The sequence below is a fragment of the Camelus bactrianus genome, chromosome 13 (genome assembly GCF_048773025.1).
Source record: "Camelus bactrianus isolate YW-2024 breed Bactrian camel chromosome 13, ASM4877302v1, whole genome shotgun sequence".
Taxonomy (NCBI): domain Eukaryota; kingdom Metazoa; phylum Chordata; class Mammalia; order Artiodactyla; family Camelidae; genus Camelus; species Camelus bactrianus.
This window is the reverse complement of record NC_133551.1, coordinates 4,797,974-4,813,564: the sequence shown is the minus strand read 5'-3', so window position 1 is coordinate 4,813,564 and position 15,591 is coordinate 4,797,974. Positions and strand designations below refer to the sequence as shown.

The 15,591-nt window shown below is 53.1% G+C and overlaps 1 protein-coding gene across 7 annotated transcripts; it reads left to right on the top strand.

The window, feature by feature from the left end:
- Positions 1 to 419: 419 nt before the first annotated feature.
- On the top strand, positions 420 to 14,347 carry LOC141579534 (uncharacterized). 7 transcript variants are annotated; one of them, XM_074375960.1, is made up of 13 exons: positions 420 to 649; positions 2,076 to 2,161; positions 2,372 to 2,454; positions 3,072 to 3,207; positions 5,676 to 5,762; positions 6,110 to 6,270; positions 6,561 to 6,607; positions 9,155 to 9,283; positions 9,627 to 9,760; positions 10,167 to 10,219; positions 11,999 to 12,163; positions 12,471 to 12,583; positions 13,991 to 14,347. In XM_074375960.1, exons 4-12 carry the CDS (start codon positions 3,166 to 3,168, stop codon positions 12,472 to 12,474), a joined length of 822 nt encoding a protein of 273 aa, XP_074232061.1. In that variant the 5' UTR covers positions 420 to 649; positions 2,076 to 2,161; positions 2,372 to 2,454; positions 3,072 to 3,165; the 3' UTR covers positions 12,475 to 12,583; positions 13,991 to 14,347. The 7 variants fall into 7 exon arrangements, 6 of the variants coding, with proteins under 6 accessions (XP_074232061.1, XP_074232060.1, XP_074232059.1 ...); XM_074375959.1 differs by lacking the exon at positions 420 to 649 and adding an exon at positions 652 to 749 and having other exon boundaries at positions 2,076 to 2,454; XM_074375958.1 differs by lacking the exon at positions 420 to 649 and having other exon boundaries at positions 1,643 to 2,454.
- Positions 14,348 to 15,591: the final 1,244 nt, after the last annotated feature.

The window sequence follows — 15,591 nt, the reverse complement described above, 5'->3', positions numbered from 1 at the left end:
CCCCGGCCACCGCCCCAACCCCGATCCCACCCCGGTTCATGTCCGCCGGCCCCGCCGACGGCGCGGACGTACGTTTACCGTCTGTGGGACGCCGCCCCAGACAGGATGTCGGCCGCCGACTGACCAGGCCAGAACTAGTCGCCCGGCCGAGCAAGCCGCCATCCCCAGCAGCAAGCACCGCCATGGTCCCGGGCAGCTGCACACTTCCGGAGCCCGCTACCCGCCCCAGAAGCGCACGCCGGCCCGCGCAGAGCGTGGCGCCTGTAACCATGGCAACTCCGCGGGGCCCTCCCCTAGCGCTTGCGTCGTGCGTCCTCCCGAGTCTAGTTGTGCGAGGGCAGAACTTGCGGAGCCAATGGGAGCCAGGGCGCAGCCAGGACGGGGGTGGGGGGAGGCTTATGGGACAGCTGGGCGGGGCCGGGGAGGGCAGGGCCGCGCGGAAGTCCTGACCTGCAGGTGGCGCCGGCCGGAGGCTGGGGCGTTGCTGCCACCAGTGGGCGGGGCAGCGGGGCAGCGGGGCGGGGGCACCCTCACCTGTCCGTGTGTGGGGATCAGCCTGGGCTCCGTGGCCTCCGCTTGCACCGGACGTGGACCCAGGCTATCGGTGGGCAAGATAGAGGACTGAGCCCAGGCACGCACGGCTGGCCAGGTAGGGCACCTGAAGTTCAGATCCGCCAGGCCCACTGCCGGCCTTGAATACGCGCTGCTAGGCAGTTTCCAAGAAGACGGGATCTGTCATAAGAGGGGAGGTAGGGCTTGGGTGCCAGATGTCGGGTTGGGTGCAGTCTCACAGGAGAGCCACGGTGAGAGGGCGCAGAGCGGCCCCTGTGTTGGCGGGGCTAAGAGTTTGGGGTATAGGGTCGGGGTGGTGTGTGCCTTTCTCTGTGGTCTCCTCACTCCAGAGCAAGGGGCTCTGCTTCCCCCCTCCCCTCACTGCACTCCCTGCCTTCCCCAGCACCACCTGGGGTGTGGTCATGTCGAGGCAGGGAAGGCCCAGGGAAGGGGCTCATTCAGGGGCAGGGGCCACTCTGCAGGGATGCTGGACCTGACAGCAATGCAGTGCTTCGGAACTCCCCTGGGCTGGGTTTCTAACCAGTGGGATGGAAGGGCCTTTCCTTCCTGGGGTGCATTTGGGGGAACTAGATACGTCATGAATGTCAGCCCTGAAAATGGAGGCTGCGCTACATCCATTCTTGGAAAGAAAAATCAGGCCCTTCCAGCCCAGGTGACTCAGAAAGTCAGTCAGCAATGTTCGGGGTCCCCAGTTTAGGCTTTCAATTAGAGCTGAGCGTCTCAGGAGGCCAGATCCCTGTCCGTGGCTCCAGGAGTAGGCTTTCTGCTGGGGGACAGGATCCTCACAAACACCTGTGTCTTTGTGGGTCACTCCCCTCTGACAAGCTGGGAGGCAGGGTGCAGTTGTGGGAAATCGTGTTTCCATGAGGAGAGGGCCACCAAGTGGTGGGGGCACAGGAGACAGTGAGAAAGAGTCCCGCGGCCTTTCTGGAATCAAAAAACTGGCAAATGTGAAAAAGTGCATAATTTGTTTTATAGAACAGGCTGCTTATGTACGTTTGGAGGGCCAGGTTCAAGGACACTGCATCCCTCCAGGACAATAGCCTCAAGAGGAGAACAGACAGAGCAGGAAGAGATGTGGGGTTTCTCCCAGGAATGAGGCAGAACAGGGATTTCTGCAGATTTGCAAGGAGACCCCGACCGCTGAGCACCGGGTTACAACCCCACGTGACCCTTGTCGTGTTTGGCTTGGGCTCTGGGTCTGGCCTGATCATGTATTCTTCCAGCTGAGTTCCAGAAATTCAGAGGGTAGACTTAGAGAGGCTGCGTTTGGAACCCGGTGTGGAGACGGAGGGTCCTTTATCCTGAGTCCCCTCAGCCTAATCACTGTAGCTGAGTTCCAACACCACCCAGGCCCCCAGGGTGGCCGTGGAGGGAGAGCAAGCCTGGCAGGTGACCCAGGGGTCCCACTGCTGTGCCCCTCCCTTATCTTTGTTCCCTTTCACCCCGGAAGGTGTGATTGTCTCATGTCATGGTGACAAGCCATCTCTCTTCTCTGTCAGGTGGGATCCCCACCCCCGCTCAGCCTTCTTTCTGCATGGATGCTGAAGGACCAGGCTCACTTGAAGTTCTGAGTTTGAGCAGTAAGGTGGAAACAAAGAAACCAATGGAAACAAAGAAACAAGTCATTGTGGCAAAGCTCCCCACCACAGAGAAGCTGCCCTGAGTGGAAGGGAGGGTGTGGGCATGCCCATTTGTTTCGTGTCTCCCAGTGCTCTTCGCTTTCTTATTGCAGACCTGCATGGTTACAACAAAATGATCTGCAAAACTGAAAATATTTACTCTCTGGCTTTTACAGAAAAGGCTGACCAGCCTCTGGTTCCCGTACCAGTCAACTGATTGGAGTACCTTTCCAGTTTGGAAACATCTGGGCAGGCCCAGGTTTGCAAAATTCTTTAAGAGTAGTTATGGAGTTTTGCTTCTAAACATTTTTATGGCTGTATACTTCTGAGCTGAGGTTGTGCTGTGTAATTCTGAGCCGGGATTTTCTCAAACTGTTTCTTATTTCTTATACCGGACACCCCTAAATTCCAAGGGGAATGGGATGTTAAGGAAGCCATGGAGTTTAGGAAAAAGATACAGATTTCATTTCCATTTAGGCATCGATGTATCTCCATCCTAGGCAGTATCGGTTCTGTGGTATTGATAGGGGAACTAAATAGCAACCAAATTTATAGAAAATAGTGGGTCATTGGGTACACAAGTTCTTCTTTTCAACATTTTTGTAGTGTTTGCAGTTTAAGATGACCGTTCCTGAGAAACAGGCAGCCTCTTAGAATGAAATAGCATTTTCCCTGAACCATACTCAATTTTTATTTCGTAGACAGCAGGAAGGGCAATCACACATCCAACACTTGGGGACCTCAAAGATAAAACGTAACTTTCTGGGAGCACACTCCCCCCGTCTCCCTCTGCTCTTTTCACTGTCCCATTGTCCCTGAAGGCTCTTTTGTATCTTCTGCTCATGACTCCAGTAACTCTTCCTTCTCGTCCCTCAGCTGGTAAGTTTACTTTTCTACTTTGACCAAGCAAACTGAAGCCAACAGAAGAGAACTTTCACCAGCAACTCCCAGCACATCCGCTCGCCTTCTGATGTCTGTGACCTCACTCTCGCTGCCCCACCTCTTATTACAGGTGACATCGAAAGCCAGATCATCCAAAAGTCACCAGGGGGCCCATCCATACAATCTTCTCCGGGCTGTCACTCCCACATCCATCCTCTCTGTCACTACCTCATCTATTTTGTTCTCCTGCTAGTTGGCTCCTATCAGTATATAAAAGTCCATCCTCTTAAAAGAAACAAACAGCACTCCTTGACTCTAATTGGCCCCCACCAATTGCCACCCCATGTCTTTGCAGCAAATCTTTAATGAGTCGTTTAAACTCACTGTCTGCATATTCTCTTGAGCCATTCCCTTTTGCACCCACTCTGGCTTTTCCCCTGATCCCTCGCTCTATGGAAACTGCTCTGTCAAGGCCATCAGTGACCCCACGTTGCTAAATATAGTGGTCAGTTTTTAGTCTTCATCATGCGTGGCCCTTTGGCAGCATTTGACCCAGCTCTTCCATTTCTCCTCCCCCGTGTTCCTGCTTCACTTGGCCTCCAGCCCATCGCTCTGCTTTCGATCCACTGGCTGGTCTTTTGCCAACGTCTCCTCTTTTTTCCAAATATTTACTGCGAATGTGCCTCGGAGTTGGGTCCTGGGTCTCTCCTCTATCTCACTGCTATACTTTTGGTGGAAGCAACCAGAATTGGAAATTGACATGCCATCAATTTCTCGATTTGTCCAAAACTCCCTGATTGGGCTTTTCCATTTGGAACTCTCTCCCTGATACTCATATTCTTTTTCTTTCATTCATCTTGCTTTCACATTCATACATATGTTCTACTGTGTAAATTACTTTTCCAAATTTTGAATCAGTCCATACATATCATGTGAAATGCTCAGATCTCTATTATTTCCACTAAGATGCTTATTCTACCTTAGAACCTTTCTGCATTTCTGTATTTATGTCAATAAAGTGAATAGTATTTCTACAAGCCTCATAGTTAAACAGTGTGTTTGTTTGGGGCTACTATGTAACATGAAATAATGATACATCAACATAGTCCTTTTTCATTTAATTTTATGTAACACCAAGATGAGGTTTTTGCACTGAAGACTGTTTCATTGAAATTTTACCTACGTTATGGACAGTCAGTTTATGTGAAAGCCCTCATTTCTCCCCTTTTCTGATATATTTTCCATTTGGCTATTATAACATATACCTTGGCATGAAATGAAATTCCAAATCCACTCACATAATAAAATTAATACATTTAAATTATATTTTTTAATGTTAAAAAGAAAGAAAATAAACCCCAGACTCCTCTACCTATTAGGCATTTCTGTGGCAATATCTAATAGACTCCTTAATCATGACATTGAAGAACTGAGCTGATTCCAGCCCCTTTCCACCTGCTCAGCCCCATCTTGTCCCATCCCCTGTGGATGGAGAGGACATCCATCCCATTTTCCAGGTCCAGATGTTGGAACCATGTTCTCTCTCTCTCTTTCTCTTACACACACACAGACAGCAAATCCAGCTTGTTAGAAAATTCTGGCTACTCTGAATTCATTAACCACGTACTCCCTGTTCCCCACCCTCCTAGGAGCCACCTTCAACCCCTTGTTGGACACCAATTAGCCTACTTCTTCCATCTTTGCTTTTCTACAATCTCATCCACACAGAGTCAGAGGGAGCCTATAAAAGCATACATTGAGGGGGTGGGTGTAGCTCAGTGATACAGTGCATGCTTAGCATGCATGAGATCCTGGGTTCAAACTACAGCACCTTCACTAAAATAAATAAATTAACCTCCTCCCAAGAAAACCCAAAACAAAAGCATAAATTGGACATCACCCATCCCATCAAAACTCACTAAAAGGGTCACCATTCCATTAGGAGCCAAAGTCGTCCCAAAGTCTTCGAGGACACGGCCTGCTCTGCTCTCCGCCCACACTCTCCCCATCACTCTGGGGGCCTCTGGCTCCGGCTCTTCCTTCTTCCTCCGGATCTGTTCTGCTTCAAGTTCATTACTCCTTGAGATCTGCCAGGATTGCCTTATTCCCTCCTGCCTGCCTCCCACCCCACCACCATCACCTGAGTTTGCTCATATCACTCTTATTTTTCCCCAAGCTCTTGCTACCCCCATCATGTTGCCTGTTTTCTCTGCTAAAACTCTGAGCCCCCAGTGATGGGGAGTCGTGTCTATTTTGTTGACTAATAAAGCCCAAGAGCCTTGGGAATGGGTATAGTTACTAGATTCCCATAAGTAGTAGGAGCTTATACAGATTTGCTGAATGAATGCAGAGGTCCTGGTCCAATTCGATGGAGCACTTCTGTGTCCTGCTCAAAGATTAACTCTCCTTTCCTCCTGAGAGAGGGTGACCACTTCCTTGGTGATCAAAGGCAAGATCTATTTTCTTTATGCTGTTAACCTTAGGCGGGGAGACTGGGGGATCTTCATTTATATTTTAAAATTTGATTCACTCTGCAGTTTGTCTCCTGTCTATGTATCCTTTTGAGAAACCGTTTATGAGTGATCATCCTTCCATCAGATTGAACAGGATCCAGGGGGAAGTACCAAGCCTGTCCCATCGGCCATCCTGTGTGTCATGTCCTGTGACCCAGTGGATGCTCAGCACGTAAGTGAACCAACAGGAGTGAGTGAAGAGATGGGAACATCTCATAATTGTGGTGGCTGCACTCTGTCCGATGCCTTGAGATTTGGGGAAGGGTTTACAACTGCGGAGGCGAGATGTCAGGTCCTCTGTGCTCTTCCTGAGTGCCCTGGCCTTACCCATTCCCCCAGCCCCCTCTGGGCAGCCAAGCCCAGGAGCTGGGCCAGCGGCGATTGTGCTGATCAATAATCCACCTCACCCAAAGTCCGGGGGTAAGAGCGGCCAGCACAACTGTTTGTAGACTCTGAAGTCAGGTCCTTGGAGGAATTCCTCACTGAACAATGTTTTGGACCTTTTATTTTTCTCTATAGCCTCCAGCTGAAGAAACAGATTGCCTTAGGTACATGAAAGGTGAGGACACCTACTATCCCCATGGAGCCCAGGTGGGGCTGGGAGTCTGCTGTTTGTACAGCCGGTGGGCTCGTGTTTCTTTGGGCATCCCTGTGCCTGAATTCCTGCAGTACACTCGGTGGTAAGAACGGGGGTGCCTGGCAGGGAGGGAAGCGGGTCGGGGGACTACACAGCTGGGGAGACGTTAACCTGGGGTGAGCGGGAGCCGGCTGATGCATGGAATCTCGGTGCAGGGAACTCTCCAAACTCAGAGAGGTTCCCACTCCCGCAGGGTCCCTTTGATCAGGGTGCTAGGCTGTCAGCACTGCAGGGTCCCTGTGAGGATCATGGTGCCTTCAGGCAGTGGGAAGTGAGGGGTCCAGTGGCAATTAAATTAACTGTGCACCCAAAGCCAACCCCCGTCTCTTTCAGCCTGTTTCCTAATCTGCAAAACTGGAATGATGTTAACCATCCCGCAGGTTTGTTGATGGGCTGGGACACACTAGACTGCCAGGAGCTGGAATTCCTCTGTGCCCTGATTGTAATCCTTCCTTCACACTATTTACTCTCACAAGTTCAGTCTCTCTGTCTCTCTCTCATTCACTTGTAACTTTCTCTCCTGCTCTGGTTTCATTTGATTCCCACCCTCCTCCCAATCCCCAGATGAGTGAAATTAATTTCTGTGTGTCAGTTCCAAATTCCCGGGAAAGATGCTCTGTCCCCTCTGGATTGGTTGTCCGACCCATCAGTTGCAGTCAGAGGAGTGAGTCCCTCTGTGACCAGAGGAGGGGCTCTGCCCAGCCCCCCAGCCACCACTGTGGGAGCACATAGCTCTCCGAGGAGGAGGTACTGGCTGTGACTTGGTGTCACTAAGTGTGAATTTATCTCTCCTCTTGCCCCACCTTCATCCTCCTAAACAAAGATGAAAATTAAACACTCCCGAGATTTGTGTCATGGAACACTCAGGGTGGGGGCTAAGAGGGCTGGATTCCCTGCTGAGTGTAAGGGGCTACAGTGACTCCCCAACGAGAGCCTGTAAAGGAAACAGCACCGGCCCCACCGGACACTTAGGATGCTGAGTCTGCGTGACATTGAGCCAGGCTTCTGACCACAGCTCAGGGGTCTGGTCTGACCGGTTAGTCTTTGAAACCAACCAGCTTTGGATTCCTCAATCCCTCCCTGAGGTTTTACCTGAACCACGAGCTTCTGTATCTCTGAAGACAGATGATGAGGACCCTTCACGTAAGGCATTTGCACAGCCCTGTGCGGGAATTCGTGCTGCACGGTCTGCCCGGCGAGCTGACCAAAGTTCGTATTTTACTGATCTTAGAAATAGTCTGCTTTCCTGATGCACTGTTTCACTGAACAAGCAACAGAAGCCACCTCTGGCTGATAAAAGCAAAAAAGGGACTTAATGAAAAGATACTGGGAGGGTGCATGGAGTGGCCCAGACCAGAGCCGACCCGGGGGCCGTAGGAGATGTTGGGGAGCCCCAGGCACCAGGCTGCGCAGGGTGCTACCGGGCCCCCTGCTGCCCCAGCAGGGACCCCCCCTCCTCCTGACACTCCACCTCACTGCAGGTTCATGTCCCGGCAGGGCCAGCTCACACTGAAGCCACCAGCACACACCTCAATGGGGGAGTTGGCCCCTTCTCAGCTGAGGGCGTGCCTGGTGTGGGGAGAGGCCCAGTTAGAGGAAGGCGGTTCCCCTACTGTTCCAAGTTAATGCGCAAGTCAGTGTCCATCACTCAGGAGAGCCGGGCTGGTCGGACCTCATTGTGGTGACTAGGCCGTCTGAGTTCACGTATTACTTTTTAGGTTGGAAGGCCCAAGAGGGAGAAAAAGTGGAGGTTCTAGTACTTATTTTATATTTCCCATGTACCAGGTGCGGTAAGCAAGCCACTTCAGACAAGGCCCATAACAACCACATTAATAGGCCACGGAGAAAGTCATGCAGTCAGGCCTCTGCAGCCCCGAAACCCGTGTCCTCATCAGTTCCGTAGTTACCAGTGGAAGTTGTAGGGATTTATGGGACTGTGTGCTCCTGTGGGGGCTGGGATGTGTGTGTTTAAATCCACATCTTCAGAAACTCGGCCAGAACCACAGCCACTGATTGTCTGCATGGAGGCAGAGGAGGGGAGGCTTCCAGCCTCTGGTCCAGCTCGTGTGGAGCTCAGAAGTTGCTCCTTCTGTCCTGAAAACAACACCAGAGCTGAGGGAGCTGCAAACCCACTGCTCTTCTTAGATCCACAAGAAAACTGAGGGGGAAAGCTGCTCCCAACACAGAGAGGCAGCCGGGCAGGCTTGGAGAGTCACAGCTCCCAGGGCAGAACCCGCTTTTGTAAGAACCCCGGGGGCAGGCAGATTTAACAGGTCCCTGAGGCCAGCTGGAGGCTCAGCGTGGGGAAGTCCGAGTGTGACAACTCCAGGGGGCCAGTCAGAGGGGCCCCCTGCTCTTTTTCATGCATTTTACCTCCAGGACCGTATCCTGTTCTCAGAGTGAAGATCATAGGAAAACTCCTCATGGTTCCTGCCAGGAAAGGAAAAAATAGCTCTATTGAAATACACCCAGAACATTCTCTTCCATTGTGGGGGGTTGTGTTTTTTTTTTTTTTATGAGAAATTATTTTCCCAGAGCCTAACCTACCTGGGGGAAGGGAAATACCTTCTGTGTCACCCAAATTGGGGTGGGGGAAAGAGACACACTTGTGGAGGTCACAGCTCAGGGCACAGGCTCAATGAGAACTAATCACAGGACTACAGATGCCCTGCTCTGTCCCGCTCCCCCAACACCTTACCTCCATGTCAGTAGGGCCCCTGTGTAATAACAGGAATAAAATTAAAAGAAGTAAATGTCTCAGGAGTGTCTAGGGAAAACCCAAAGGCAGCGGGGAGATGAAAACAAGGACACACGGGTGGCTTTAGCCTCTCGCACGAATAGCTGTAGCAAACTACACACAGCCCAGCCCCAGTAGATAAACAGAAAACCTCACAGAAGAAACTATTTATTTTGGTTCTCTTAGCCAGTGCATTCCATGGTGCATCCTCGCCTAGAATTGAGTGGAAGCAAGTCCATCTCAGAAGGGACATACCTGAAGAGAAATGGCTTTCCAGACTCTGAAGGGCAGAGAAAGCACCAGCCTGGGTTAGAGAAAGGTGAGGGGTGGGGTAGGGGGTGGGCTGCCTTCTTCCCCAAATAAGGAACCTTCCTGAGGCCAGCACAGTGGGAGGGAGGGCCATAGGGTGGAAGCAGCCAGACTTCTTCCTGAGAAGTGATAGGATGCCTCCAAGGGACCATTCAGGTGCCCAAACTGTGTCCTGATGGTGGGAGCCAGTCGGTCTGCCTCAGAGCCCAGGACTGAGGTGGGAGCACAGCAGGCCGGTCTTTCTTGGCCGGATCAATTTCACTTCTCCGAAACCCTGTGTAAAACATGAAGCGTGGACGACCTGGTGAGCACAGCTCTGCCCTCAAGACCGGTTTCAACTCCTCTCTTCCCAGAGAACAGCATCTCTGAGCCCGTCCTGGGTGACCTCACAGAGATCACCCTAGTGGCCCAGGCTAGTGACCGGGAACATGTACCTTCCTGCAACCAACCCCAGACGTCCACTGATGCATCATATACTGGCAAAGATGTGAGTTCCTGTGCATTGGTCTAACAGCAGAGACTCTGCCACAGGCCCAAGAGGTGGTGTGTGGGACAAGCAGGGGTGCAGGAGTGTACGCAGTGCAAAGGTGTAAGTGGTGGCAGGGGTGCAGGGGCTGTGGAGGGTGCAGGCAGTTCAGGGGATGCGGGGGTGCAGGCAGTGCGGAAGGGCAGAGAGTGTCAGGGGTGCAGAGGTACAGGGAGTGTAGGGGTGCAGGAAGGTGCTCAGGCACGTGGCCAGGGTCAGAAGGCAAGTGCACATCCTCGCAGTCAGCCTGACCCCGGGAGATTAGTGCAATGGTCTGGGGTGGCGGAGGGGGCGGCGGCGGCGGCGGCGGCGGCGGTGGGTGGGAGGCTGCCCGGGCAAGCCGGTCGATTTCTTCTCTTCCCTGCAGCCTGGCCTGGGGGGGCGTTGGCCGCCGGAGATTCGCCAGATGTTGGACTCCAGGTAAGCTTGCTCCTGGGTGGTGGGGCGGTTAGGTCAGGGGGCGGTGGCAGCGGCAAGGGGGCGGAGCGGGGCTGCCCCTGGCGAACTGTTGGAATAGCTGCCTTCTCCCGGCTGCCGGGCCTGGGAGCGGCCTCTGCTGCCCCAGGTCGCTGCACACACCTGTCCCACTCAGCAAGCTGAGTGGGGAGTGGAGGCGGTGTCGTTAAGGTGCAGGGCCCACGGGGATAGGGGGGCTGCCGCACAGAAGCCGGTCAATTCGCTCCGCTCTCCCCCGCGGCGGAGCCAGGGGCGGCTTCTGCTGCTGTAGAGGCGGGACGCCGGTCTCCAGGTGAGCTTGGTCCTGGGAGGCGGCGGCGGCGGCGGCGGCTGGGGGTTGGGGTCCGTTCCAGGGAGCTGCTCCATTTCTTCTCTCCCCCGCGGCCTGGCCTGGGGGCGACCTCTGTCGCCAGAGATTTGCCTGAGGTCCGACTCCAGGTGAGCTTGCTCCTGGGAGATGGGTGCGGTGCAGTCAGGGGGCTGGGAAGGTGGTGGCTGCGGGGATAGGGAGGCTGCCCCGGGGGAGCTTGAGGATTAGCTCCCATGTCTGTGCCGCGTGGCCTGCAGGCGGCCTCTGCTGCGCCAGGTCCCGGGACAACCCTTTCCCACTTTGCCTGCTGGGGGCGGGAGGCAGGGTAGTCAGGGTGCACGGGTGGCGGGGGTCGGGGGCCTGCAGCGGGGGAGCGGGCACATTTGCTCCCATCTTCCCCGCGGCTTGTCCTGGGGGAGGTGTCTCTTGCCCTGGGTTAAGAGACACGTGTATCCTAGTCAGCCTGGCCCCAGGAGGCGGGCGTGTTACGTTGGGGGTGGTGGCAGCAGCGGCAGGTTTTCCCATGGAGCCGGTCCATTTGCTCCCATTTCTCCCCATTTTTTGCCCTGGGGGCGGTCCCTGTTGTCCCTAGTTCGCCGGACGTCCATCTCCAGGTCAGCCTGCTCCCTAGAGGCGGCCACCGTTAGGTCAGGGCTCAGGAGCGGTGGCTGCTGTGGGGGTAGGGGGCTGCCTTGGGGAGCTGGTGGATTGGCTCCCGTCTCCCCGATGGCCTGGTGTGGGAGTGGCCTCTCCTGCCTCAGATCACCAGACACACCTGTCCCATTTAGCCTGCTGGGGGAGGGGCGCCCTGGGAAGTGCCTTTAAAGTGTGGGGGAGGCGACGGCAGGGGTAGAGGACCTGCAGCGCGGAGCCTGTCAATTTGCTCTCCTCTTCCCCACGGCCAAACCTGGGGGCGTACTCTGCTGCCCAAGAAGCCGGATGCCCGTCTCCAGGTCAGCTTGCTCCTGGGAGGCGGGCGCGATGCTGTCGAGGGGCAGAGGCAGCTGCGACGGCCGGCTGCCCCGCCTAATGGGGCCACTTCTTCTCCTCTCCCCTGACCTGGCCTGGGGACGGCCTCTCCCGCCCAAGATTAGCCTGAAACCCCACACCCGGTCAGGTTGCTCCTGGGAGGTGGGCGCGGTGACATCAGGGGTTGGAGAGGAGGGGGTTCTGCCCCTGGCGGGCTGGAGGATAAGCTCCCATCTCTCTGGAGGCCTGACGTGGGGGTGGCCTCTGCTGCCCCTCATTCCCGGGTCACCCTTCTCCAGGACATATTGCCCCGGGGGTGCTGTAGGCTGCGGGGGCGGCGGGTTGTTGGCGGGGGTATGGAGCTTGCCGCTTGGGAGCTGGTGGTTTAGATCCCATTTCCCCCGCAGCTTGGCCTGGGGGCAGCCTCTGTTGCCCCAGGTCGCAAAGCACTGTTTCCCTGACAGCTTAACCACCGGAAGTGGGCAGGATGTGCTGAGGGGGCGGAGGCAGCCGCCAAGGCAGCGACGGAGGGGGCTGTCCCTGGCCAGCCGGTCAATTTGTTCCCACCTCAACATTTGCTGTCCCAGTTTCGCAGGACGCCCTTCTCCAGTTTATCCTTCTCCTGGGAGGTAGGCTCAGTGCATGCAGCCCAAGGTCTGGGCTCTCCCCTGGGGAGGGGCAGAACTCTCTTCTTCTTCTTTGTCTTTATTCTTCAGCAAAGTGGTTACTGGCCCCAATTCTTAATTCTGAGAAAGTGTAGCCTGTGTTACGGAGGAGCTGCTGGACAGTGAGGTTTCTGGGTGGGTTTTCACATCAGCTGATGCCCCAGGCAGGCAGGAAATCTACTGCTTAGAGCTTCTTAGTCTGGAGTTGGGGGATGGCCCCGCCATCCTCACCATGCTTTTTACAAATGTGTTACTCCCCTCTTTTTCCTAGGTGACATTTTAGGTTATTGGGTCCCAGATTGCTGGCACACTCATCCCTGTTCTCAAACATCTTTTAAACTTGGGTGAAGTGATAAGTTGGGGAAGAAGATGATTTACTGAAAGGTAAGAATAATTAAATTTGCATTAAAGCTACATTCTGTCAATCTTTCTCAAATGATTTTTCTCTGATTCTAAATCCATGACCTAGTGAATGTTGTACTCCTGTGTAAATCATTGATCTTCACATCACACTTGTTGAGTGGTCAACGAGATTTGTTATTTAGATTATTCCTGAAAGGAAAAGCTCAGGCTTTTGAGAATTCCTTGTCTGATGTCACCCAGGCAGTCACAGTAGAAGACAGAGCTGATATAAAAATCCCTCACCTGCCTGAACTGCAAAGCTTCTGGGATTACTGATCCCTGAAATGCAGGTGACTCTTGATGATAATCTGGGGGATGGTTTACATGATCAGATTCTTCCAGTCCTGTAAATGGGTTCCGTGGCCCCAGCCCCGGGAGAGCTGGTCATAAGGGCCATATCGTGAGGGGTGGGATGGGAAGGCAAGGTCTAAGAGCTGGCATCACTGAGATTCCACACTCGCTAAACACAGACCCCAGAGCCTAATTGTTGTCAGGTTCTGTTCTGGATTTGAGAGTGTGTTCAGACATGATTCTTGCCCTTCAGGGGTCACTGCCTGGGTGGAAGTAACCTTTACATAAATCTGGGGAGGATGACAATTAAGTAGATGGGCTGTTATGATTCTCAGTGTGCCCAGGCTCGCTCTTCCAGGCACTCGTGGGCCAAACGAGAGTCATGTTATTCACTCATACACTGATTTATTACCCTTGAATTGATCATTTGTCCCACAGTAAGTGAAACAAGCGATGAGGAACCTGAGTTTTGTCCCCTTTCCTAGCACTGATTGTATCTGTCAGTCAGGCGCCCTGCGTATGCATTGTGAAATGGTGGTATTTCTTGCCCAATGGGACTGCACTGTCAGTTCTCAGAATCAGGGGAGACACGTGGGTAGGACAGCACACTGACACATATGGCACCCCCCCACCCCATGAGACAGCATTGTCGATGCTCAGGTGACCCGATGTAGACCGCGGTGCTAAACCTGAGCATGTTTAGTGATCTTGGTGGCTATGAAAATACAGACTGCCGGTCCCTACTTCTGGAGACTCTGAGGGTGTGCACCCCAGAATTCTGCATTTTAAGAAGCACTTTAACTAATTCTGATGAAGATGATCTGAGTGTCCCACTGAGAAACACTGGTGTGCGATGCACCAGTATTGAGGATTCTCAGGGAGCGATGTCTTTTCAGGATGGTCCAAGGGCCCTCACGAGACTTTTGCCTTGGGTGTAATTGTATGTGTTCGAAAGTGATGTCTCTCACTTCCAGTGCTTGTCAGCATGCTCTGTGCAGGGATTTGCTCTCAGCAGATATCAAAAACTATAAGTCTTCAGGTCACCGAGCTAGAGTGTGAGCGATCTTTTATTTTGGTTTTCTTTATTGCAATGCGGAGTCTCCCGAGAAGAGATTCAGACTGAACAGCTTTGTGTCGGACTTTGGAAGACCGCTGGTGCCCAAGGGGTTCTCTGGCAGCACAATGACGAATCTAGGTCCCTCTTTCACTGCTACGTCAATGAAGTGGACCGCTTGGACAAGGCCAAAGCTGGTATCCCAACCATAGCCCTTGACAGTGATGTTCGGCTCCAGGAAGCCATCAGATGCAGCAGGTGGCCAGAGGAGGAGCCGAACGGGCTCATGAAATGTGACACCCCCAGCTTCATCAACACGGACCAGAACTCTTCCTTTGGGGAAGATGATCTCCTGATTTTGGAACCACCTATTGTTCTAGAAAATAAGCCAGTTGCCCAGACCTCACACAAAGACTTGAATTGGAAATGTGCTTTGTCAAGTATTTCTCTGAAGATGTGAAGTCTGTCTTTGTATGGCAGGAAGTCCCCTTTCACAAAATTGTATGTGTTTGTGTCTGAGAGAGAGAAATGGAGACAGACAGAAAGACGGAGACAGAAGAGAGCCCCCTCAGAAGAGAGCTAGTTAAGGTGAGTTTTTGTGCCTTAGTAAACATTTGGGGTTTTGGGGGGAACAAAGTATTTACACTGTCTCATTCTCCTCGTTGGAAACCTTGGCCCCGTCCTCAGTGTCAGCGGCCTTGAACGGGGGTTGCCATGGTGCTTTTCATCTGGCGCTGCCACTTCCACGCTCTGCCTTTAGCACGTTGCTTTGCCTCCCAGGGCTGCCACCCTTTAAACTGTAAGGTGAGGAGTCTGGAGTAGATGATCCATCCCAGCTCTGCTGTTTTGCAAATTTCTGATTTCGTATTCGGATGAGGCTGGGATACACCCAGAGCAGTATAAACCAGGCCCTACCTCCTGTCTCTTGCTGGGGCATCCCTCAGGTCTGTGCCTTCTACTCAAGCCTTTACTGAGCCCAGCTTTTGTCAGGAGCCCAAGTGCCTACCGGGATGGCAGGAGACCTGTCTCTCGTGGTCACGGTGGCAGACATTTCTATTGGTTGTGCTGAAACAGCTCTTCTGAGATCCTCCGGCCACCCTTGCTCCAACCTGAGGACAGACCTACCGTTCCTTTCCTAGGAGGAGGATCAACCCATGGTGCATTTTATGACAATCCTGTCCCCAGGAATGCACGGAAGGTTATCAGCTGAGTGAGGGGAAGTGCCTCTGTTTCTCTGTGTCCCTGTATCTCTGTCTGCTCACAGTGCCCTGCCACCGGCTACTGAACAAGAAAAGTGCTATTCACCATGCTGTGTGTTTTGCAGATGTGTAGGTGATGATCTTGTGGCTCATGTGTGGGCTTTGTGCTGGGATGGTGAAGGGCTTATAAATACCTCATCAACATGTATTCGAGATGGCCTGGTGCCACACAGACTTGATTCATGAAGGCATCAAGCCTGCACACTGGTTTGGAAACAACTTGGTTTTGATCAGTCACACTGCATGCATGACTCACTGCTGATCTCTGGGTGGTTTTTTCATTTTAGATTTATTCACCCAGTGTCTTGCTTAAGCTGAAAAATACATTTATTTCACTAGAATATTCTCAGATTCTTTGTTTTCACACATCCAGTTGTTTAATTCCT

What these genes read in the sequence shown, in the direction of transcription:
- LOC141579534 (XM_074375960.1), top strand. Translation starts at nt 3,166, where the DNA reads ATGTCTGTGACCTCACTCTCGCTGCCCCACCTCTTATTACAG. An exon ending in ACCCAGTGGATGCTCAGCAC is followed by an intron (nt 5,763 to 6,109) that starts GTAAGTGAACCA and finishes TTTTCTCTATAG; the next exon opens with CCTCCAGCTGAAGAAACAGA. An exon ending in CGCCAGATGTTGGACTCCAG is followed by an intron (nt 10,220 to 11,998) that starts GTAAGCTTGCTC and finishes TTTCCCTGACAG; the next exon opens with CTTAACCACCGGAAGTGGGC.